The sequence below is a fragment of the Gigantopelta aegis genome, chromosome 11 (genome assembly GCF_016097555.1).
Source record: "Gigantopelta aegis isolate Gae_Host chromosome 11, Gae_host_genome, whole genome shotgun sequence".
Taxonomy (NCBI): Eukaryota; Metazoa; Mollusca; class Gastropoda; order Neomphalida; family Peltospiridae; genus Gigantopelta; species Gigantopelta aegis.
In genome coordinates this window covers 27,691,530-27,701,293 of record NC_054709.1, presented here as the reverse complement: position 1 = coordinate 27,701,293, position 9,764 = coordinate 27,691,530, and the positions used below count along the sequence as shown (strand labels likewise).

Below are 9,764 nucleotides of genomic sequence, written 5' to 3'. Positions count from 1 at the left end.
AATTAGTTTCCGACATATTTCGTAATTCACCCGAATCATTTCGTACACCCTCGGCATAATCCCAAATGTTTTCAAATCACTGGCATGATTTTGCAAGTAAGGTTTTGATTGGTCAAATGAAAGGTCAACTGGACATGAGCTTCAATAGGGTGCTGTTAGATCCACAGGTAATAGTAATTAACCAGTGGAGCTAATTTTAATTAGATTGCATCATAAACATCAGCAAATGGTCAAATATAACATAGTTATCTCCTAATTCCTATGAAGAATTTGTTCTCATATAAAATTTGTCTTGTTTCTAGAAGACGATGCTGCACTGCATGACCCCTGGACGCAGTGGTCGCCCTGCACACGTGACCACCTGCAGTATCGACATCGGCGCTGTTCTGTGGCCACGGTGTCAGACAGACACTGTAAAGCTGACATGTTCGACGTCAAGAGGTGTCGCTGGACAGAATCAGGTAAATATAATGGAAAGAAAAGAAATGACAAGGAAGGAAATGTTTTATTTAATGATGCACTTAATACATAGAGGTTATTACCAGAGCATTTTTCAGTATCGTCAGTATCATATATTAGGAATAAAAGTTGTATTATCCTAGCCTCTGGCAAGCATAATACATTATTTTTATTCCTAATATATGATATTGACGATACCGAAATACATGAGGGTAATAATCTCTTTATCATATAAGCTCAAGCTTAATACAACATGTTTTTGTAAACTGTACATGCAACTTTAATTCCAGTCCGCCATTACTAGATATTCAAATGACGTAAGAATATGTGGCGCGGTGTATTTTTGAATGGAAATGATGTCAAACTCGAATGACGTCATTTTGGATGGCCTTACATCAAAATAAAGTTTTTTGTTTTCTGAACGCTGGACAGCTTTCAGTGTCAAATTGCCATTGAAATGTTTTTATTTGATGACTATGAATGCATACGTCAATCATGGAGTGTTACCCAAGTACGTTTGCTTAAATGTCAATAAACCTAGTGCCGAGACCTCAACTAATTTACATCTAATTTGCAAAGCTATCAAATTCTTAAAGTATGTGATCTGAAAAATATCACATACCCTGGTACTTTGATTGCACTGAAAATGTAAGATATTATATGATAAATTTTATTTACGGTTATATGGCGTCAACATATGATTTAGGACCACACAGATATTGAGAAAGGAAACCCGCTGTCACCACTTCATGGGCTACTCTTTTCGATTAGCAGCAAGTGATCTTTTATATGCACCATCCTACAGATAGGGTAGTACATGTCACAGCCTTTGATATACCAGTCGTGATGCACTGGCTGGAACAAGAAACAGCCTAATTGGCCCACCAATGGAGGATCGATCTCAGACCGACCGCGCATCAAGCTAAAGCTGTACCACTGGGTTACATCCCACCCACTGCATTCAGAAAGAGGCTGTCCCCAGTTTGTTGTCATGGTTAAGGACATAAGGACATATTTTATTTAACGATGCACTCAACGCATTTTATTTACGGTTTTATGGCATCAGACATATGGTTAAGGACCACACAGATATTGAGAGAGGAAACCTGCTGTCGCCACTTCATGGGCTACTCTTTTCAATTAGCAGCAAGGGATCTTTTATATGCACCATCCCATAGACAGGGTAGTACATACCACAGCCTTTGATATACCAGTCATGGTGCACTGGCTGGAACGAGAAACAGCCCAATGGGCCCACTGACGGGGATTGATCCCAGACCAACCGCGCATCGAGCGAGCGTTTTACCGCTGGTAAGCACGGCCCTGTCAAATAGTCTAATACTAAAATGGAAATACTACAGCTTCACCATTCATCTCATGATCATCCATTTTTGTAATGTTAAAAAAAAATTAAAAAATTAAATGTTGACTTGTCTCCGTGTTAAATGCTTGTGGCATTTAAAAATGTTCTTGGTCAAAGGCCGTGGTATGTGCTTTCCTATTTGTCAGAAAGTGTATATAAAAGATTCCTTGCTACATTAGGAAAAATGTAGCGGCTTTTCTCTGATGACTACGAGTCAAAATTACCAAATGTTTGACATCCAATAACCGATGATTAATTAATCAATGTGCTCCAAACTTTAACTTAAAAAATTTCTCTTTTTTTAAATCAATTTGCTCTAGCTTTTTAACTTTCTTTGTGTAATAAAATGTGCTGGGGTGTCAATATATCTTCCTCTTCTTTCTTTAAACAGATATTCGAGTCGCGTCGGCCATTTCCGAAACCAACATGGTCCGTAAAATCGGCGGCATCTATCTCATCATCGTTGCCATCGTTGCCTTCGTCATCGGCGGCCTGGCATCGGTGGGGCTGTACATGTACGTCCAGCATCACCGCGAGCAACAGCTCAAGGAAGAAGAGCTGTGGAAAAACAGCAGCAAGCCGCAGGACTTTAAGACGGTCAATCTGATTGGCTCGTCGCAGATTAGTCTTGATTTCCACAACCTCAACCTTAACAACAACAACAGGTTCAGTGTTAACACGTACAACTCATTGAAGAAGGAGAAGCTGACGGTAAATGAGGCCAGCAGTTTGAAGAAGAATTCCAAGCGGGATTCCATGTGGACGAATTTATCTATCAATGATTTGTAAAATATAATTTGTCTGTCCATGGGTGGATTTTTAATCCCCTACTGGTCCAACCAGAGGGGATTGTAGGTTTCATCTATGTCCTTCGGTTTGTCTGTCTTTTTCTGTCTGTCTCTGTCTGTCTGACTGTCTGTCTGTGTGTGGCAAATTTTCTGGCGAACAAAAATAGCAAACCAGGGCTAGCCCTGCTGTCTGACTGTCTGTCTATTTTTCTGTCTGTATTTTTGTCTATCCGTCTTCCTGTCTGTGTCTGTTTTTCTGTTTGTCTGTCTAGCTGTCATACATATATTTTTTCTGGATTTTATTTTTACAACGCCTCACGATATTGAGTTAACATTTTGTGTATACTTTTAGCTTTATCATGTACTGTTGCAGATTAAGCTTGACTTTCATGGCAATTTACCCATTTTTGACAGAGTTATGGCCCTTGGATGTAGGAGATATGAAACTAAAATCTCTGACATGTTTTAGCAATGCCTTAAGATAATGAGCTGAAATTGTGTGTATGGCTTCTTCGTGTACTGTTAAAGATCACGCTTGAGTTTCATGGTGATTTACCCATTTATGAGAGTTATGGCCCTTGAATATAGGAGATATGAAAATTTTCTGTGGTTTTCCTAGATCGTTCTTGTGATATAGTGTGACTCTTCTTAATTAAACTATTAATTTATTTTTAATTAAACTATTTATGTATTTTCACATATGTTGTGTTGTGAGTGTATTGTCTGTTTTTATATAGTTGTCTTAGTCGTATTCTGATGCATATCATTTGCTCTGTCAACGTAAGACAGATTCCTTTTTAAGGTGTTCTGTTCTATTCTAAATTTACTTTACAAGCATCTATGATCTACCAAATATAACATCATTATTGATTAATGGCATTTTTTTCATCTTTTATTTCATTTGTCAACATTTTGATCATAAATAAAAAGCATATTTTCACAATGTCATCAATGAGGTCAATATTGATACATCTCTTTTTAATTTTTTATTTCATTTGTCAACATTTTGATCATAAATAAAAAGCATATTTTCACAATGTCATGAATGAGGTCAATATTGATACATCTCTTTTTCATTTTTTATTTCATTTGTCAACATTTCGATCTTATTACAATTCATATTTATTTTCACAATGTCATCAATGATCAGTGAGGTCAATATTTATACTTTTTTTCATCTTTTATTTCTTTTAAAAATTTTGACAAATATATATTTTTATGATTATCAATGATTTTTTAAGAAATTAAATTGATCATTTTCACTTTTAATCACTGTGACCATCATCAATATATAATTTTAGAATCATCAATGGTTTGTATTATATAATATCAAGTTTGAAAATCACGTATATTTTTATTATTTATGCTCGAGTCAAATATTTTGTATAAAACCAATTGGTTTGTATTATATAATGTCAAGTTTGAAATCACGTATTATTATTTATGCTAGAGTCACTGCTATTATTATGTTGTATACTGTAGTTGTGTGAATTACAGTAGCTTTGTGTTGATGATTTTGATTGGTCAGTGTGTTATGTGTATTATTTGGTAGTTGAAGTAGAATTTCAGTATACACTGTCAATTGTAAAATGTTAAAGGGACATTCCTGAGTTTGATGCAATGTTTAAGATGTTATCAACTAAGAGACTTTTTTTAACGATTGTAATTACATATCAAATATATTTTTCTGCATAAAATATTAGTGGCAATATATTAAACATGTTTCTGGTCGTTATAATATTTGTACTAAGTTAAATTTCATTTTATTTCCTAACATATTTTTTTTCGTATGTACAAAATTATTTGGAAACAAAATACAGTTTGGGCTTCTTACAAATATTAAGACGACCAGAAATACATTGAATATACAGACACTAATATTCTAAACAAGAAAATATATTTATTATGTAAGCTTAATCATAGAAAGATTTTATTAGGCGGAAACATCTTACAATGCAACAAACTCAGGAATGTCCCTTTAATATACATGTAATCATATGAATATAAATTGGCATGCTGCATTTCCATTCACATCCCAAAGCTATACAGGTATAATAATAATACTGCTATTTTTAACAGTATTATTTGCGTTAGTGCGTAATAATCGGTGCATAAAAGAAAGTAAATTAATTTTACATTTGTCGTTGACTCTTCTCATTAATATTTATAATTTGTACATATTTTTTTATGGCATTTGTTTTTATATAACTGTAAGAACTATGTAACACTTTATACAACAGAACAACAACATAGCTGGTAAAGTATATTTCAATACTATTTTCCAGTCTTAGATGCCAAGTAGTCATGGTCAGTCAAGATTCTTGCTGTAACCTCAAATATGTGATAGTTAAGGTACATAATGAATAAATTATATTTTCTATAAACAGGATTATGATTTTTCCAGGGGGCAGGTAGGGTGTCTCTACGAGTACTCAAGTACTTGGGCACGGGCAGTCTAGCAAGACTTGTGTCCTTTCACATGACTCGAGTACCCGTACAAGATGGAATACAATGATCAACTATAATACAATGGATAATGTAGGACAATAATTTCAGCAGTAGATAATCAACGATATAAGTTACACAATAATTATAAGATCATGTGCTAGTTTCTCTTTTTAAACTGGCCGTCCGTCCATCACAACATTGAACATATCAACCAGCATATAAATGCAATACAGTGACATGATTTGGCATCCATGTTCAGCACTGGAATTAACATGCTGCAACGTTTAAGATGTTATCGTCCAACAGAGACTTTTTAACGATTGTAATTACATATCAAATATATTTTTCTGCATAAAATATTAGTGGCTGTATATTAAACGTGTTTCTGGTCGTCCTAATATTCGTAGTAGGTTAAATTTCATTTTATTTCCTAAAAACGATTTTTTCATACGTACGAAATTATTTTAAGACAAACTCCAGTTTGGGCTTCTTACAAATATTAAGACGACCAAAAACACATTGAATATACAGAACAGACACTGATATTCTAAACAAGAAAATATATTTAATATGTATGTTTAATCGTAGAAATATTTTATTAGTCGAAAACATCTTACAATGCAGCAAACTCAGGAATGTCCCTTTAATCTCATCATCACCTAGTGTAAGTATCGGATACTCGGGTCCGGGTCAAGTTTGACCCTCAAGTACTCGAGTCCTGGTCGAGTTTGACCCTCAAGTACTCGAGTCCTGGTCGAGTTTGACCCTCAAGTACTCGAGTCCTGGTCGAGTTTGACCCTCAAGTACTCGAGTCCTGGTCGAGTTTGAGTCCTGGTCGAGTTTGACCCTCAAGTACTCGAGTCCAGTATTTTGGACTGGTCGAGTTTGACCCTCAAGTACTCGAGTCCTGGTCGAGTTTGACTCTCAAGTACTCGAGTCCAGTATTTTGGACTCGTGGAGGCCCTAGGGGCAGGTAATTTTTTAAATTAAGTATTTTTTATTATTATTACAGTGAAACCCCTCTAAACCGGACACCCTTGGGGCCAATATAAATGTCCGGTTTTAAGAGGGATTCGCTTTAGAGAGGTCAAGTTCTGTACTGGTTTTTAAAAAGGGACTCTGTAAAACGTCCGGTTTTGATGGGATTCCGGTTTACAGAGTGTCCTGTCTTGAGAGGTTTCACTGTATTTTTTTTTTTTTTTTATTTATTAATTTATTTATTAATTTATTATTTATTTATTATTAACATTATTATTATTATTAATTTATTTATTTATTTGCTTGTAATGATGCACATTATTAAGTATTTAAACCAGTTTGCTATTTTGAAATATTTATGCTTTATTAAAGTACAGAAATATAATTGCATGTGTGTTAATTTTAATATATATAACATGTAGAAGAGACTATTTATTTTATGTATACCAGTCACTGGGTGTAAGTGCCAAAATTACCTATAACATGTAGGAGAGACCATTTATTTTATGTATACCAGTCATTGGGTGTAAGTGCCAAAATTACCTATAACATGTAGGAGAGACCATTTATTTTATGTATACCAGTCATTGGGTGTAAGTGCCAAAATTACCTATAACATGTAGGAGAGACCATTTATTTTATGTATACCAGTCATTGGGTGTAAGTGCCAAAATTACCTATAACATGTAGGAGAGACTATTTATTTTATGTATACCAGTCATTGGGTGTAAGTGCCAAAATTACCTATAATATGTAGGAGAGACTATTTATTTTATGTATGCTAGTCATTGGGTGTAAGTGCCAAAATTACCTATAACATGTAGGAGAGACTATTTATTTTATGTATGCTAGTCATTGGGTGTAAGTGCCAAAATTACTGTATATCTTCGCCTGTAAGTTGATCTCGGCTATAAGTGGAGTCCCTAATTTCAAGCCCTGAAAACGTTTTTTTTATTACTGACCCATTTGTAAGTCGACCCATGAAAAACAACTTATAAATATTGAAGTATTTCTTATTTTCAGCACATGAGAACAATAATGTCCGATATTTGAACAAAAGAAAATAATTTTACAAACTTCAGTTTTCACATTTTCATTTTGTACATCACAATATTCCAATCAAACTACATAGCATCAAAACGAAATATTCCTTTAGTTGATAGTGAAAGCTGTTTGACTGTTACTGTATGGTACTGTACAGCATGGTTTTGTGCACAGACAACAACTTTATTTATCAACACTAACAACATACCATTACGATAAAACTGAAAGTATCATCAGTTGATCACATTTTGCCGCCATATTAATATACATACGGAGGATAACTCTGGAAAATACACTGGTTTTTGTACCAAATGATATGTGTCCCTGTTGCTCTAGTGAACTGCAGAGACCAGTCTAAGCTATTTTAAGGGAAAGCTCAGTAATATTCATGAAGCTGATCATCGGCAAAAGATTGTTTGAACAACGATTAATGCCAGTGACCAGATTTCAAAATAAACTCAGGGCATAATTTAACAATAAAACTTGTAAAATAATCCCCAAAATGGTAATATTTTTGGGTGAATGTTTTTTACCCTCAAATAAGTCGACCCCCCCCCCCCCCCCCCCAAGTTATAAAATAATTTTTGGGTGAAAAAAATTTGACTTATAGGCGAAGATATACGGTACTTAACACTAAAGAAAATGTGATATGCACTAATGATTTTCAAACTTTACTAGCCGCAATTAAAAATTCACTAGCCCTACTTTACTTTAAAGGCATACTGTCACGGATTTAAGAACCTTATTTCTCTAAAAATGGATAATAAATAAAAATTACATTTATTGGTACAAACCAAATCTAGCTATGGCATCACCTTGACTGAATCATGATGGAGTGAAATCCATGTCAACGCTCTCGGCAATTTTAGTTTTTTAATTATGGACCATTGCCATAATTCAATTATTTTTACAAAATGTCATTAATAAATGGAGTATGGTAGTTATGAAGATGGTTGGGTGTTTGAGGTGAGGGCAGGATATTCATATTTACAAAATAAACTCAACTGCATCATTTGACCAAAACAATTTCCATTAGCCATCGGGCATGGCAATAGTAGTTATTTACTAGCCCAACATTGAATATCACTAGCCATGGGAGTGGGGCTACCATAATCTAGACGCTCTGTATTAAATATCCTTGAAAAAGATGCTGCATATATTTTAATGCCTCCAGTTTTCTTTTAGTTTATGAGCTAATTTTGGTTTTATGGTTTTATTTATGATCATTTGTTGTTTTCTTTGGTAATAAACGGCATTTCATTCATCTGTGACTTGTTGTATTGTGTTTTTCTCTCTTTGTTTTTGTGTTCTTTTCTTTTAGGGGGTGGGGGAGATTTCAGACCTGTCGACCTTCCCAGATTACTCAGGAGAGTCTTAGTATTTCGACTATTTCTCATTCCAGCCAGTGCTCCACAACTGGTGTATAAAAGGACGTGGTATGTACTATCCTGTCTGTGGGATGGTGCATATAAAAAAATCCCTTGCTGCTGATCGAAAAGAATAGCCCATGAAGTGGCAACAGTGGGTTTCCTCTCTCAGTATCTGTGTGGTATTTAACCATATGTCTGATGCCATATAACCGTAAATAAAATGTGTTGAGTGCGTCGTTAAATAAAACATTTCCTTCCTTCCTTCCTTTCTAGTCTCCCTTTCTCTGCTGGACAATCAAGCTGATGACAGTGGTTCAAATCCCGTCAAAACTGGCTCACACATTCATTCATTCATCTTTCTCATCTGTCACCCTCTGCCTATTATTCTCATTACTTTAATATAAAAAACTTTCCAATTTCTCCCACAATTTCAATCCGTTTCAACCCTTTCTGTCAGTCTCTGTGTGCTTCCCTGCACCCACCTGGCATCCTCATCCTCTGCCGCTAATAGAGCTGGTCTGACCTACGGCACTAACTAATGACCACCAGTAGTAGGAGAGCATAGTAGGTAGTTACAAGTGCCTCTTAACAATGCCAGCAATAACTACTGAACACTCCCCGAAGTGGTCAAACTAAGCCTATAGATAAAAGCCGATGGGGAATGGCAGATGTGTGGCACAGATAATCACAAGAGTCTCCCTTTCTTCTAACTGCATGGGAGAATGTTTCTTCCAGATATGTCTAAGAAATTCAACTTACAATGGCCGACCAGCCTCGGTGGCATCGTGGTTAGGCCATCGGTCTACAGGCTGGTAGGTACTGGGTTCGGATCCCAGTCGAGGCATGAGATTTTTAATCCAGATACCAACTCCAAACCCTGAGTGAGTGCTCCGCAAGGCTCAGTGGGTAGGTGTAAACCACTTGCACCGACCTGTGATCCATAACTGGTTCAACAAAGGCCATGGTTTGTGCTATCCTGCCTGTGGGAAGCGCAAATAAAAGATCCCTTGCTGCTAATCACAAAGAGTAGCCCATGTAGTGGCGACAGCGGGTTTCCTCTCAAAATCTGTGTGGTCCATAACCATATGTCTGACGCTATATAACCATAAATAAAATGTGTTGAGTGCGTCGTTAAATAAAACATTTCTTTCTTTCTTTTTACAATGGCCGTGTATTACAACGAATGTTGTCATATATAAAACTAAACTTGATCCTGGGTTCATAGCCTTAAAGACCAAACAAATTCAAAGACTTTTACCTGCCATTTTGAAATACTTCAAAGACTTTTACACAACGGTCAAAGACAACAAAATG

At 35.5% G+C, this 9,764-nt stretch overlaps 1 protein-coding gene across 1 annotated transcript in view; it reads left to right on the top strand.

The window, feature by feature from the left end:
• Window positions 1–2,611, top strand: part of LOC121385126 (semaphorin-5B-like) — a 109,400-nt gene extending 106,789 nt beyond the window's left edge. Inside the window, exons 20-21 of the mRNA XM_041515664.1 lie at window positions 303–461; window positions 2,214–2,611. Of these exons, the coding sequence (XP_041371598.1) occupies window positions 303–461; window positions 2,214–2,611 (557 nt within the window). The remainder of the gene's footprint in view (window positions 1–302; window positions 462–2,213) is intronic.
• Window positions 2,612–9,764: the final 7,153 nt, after the last annotated feature.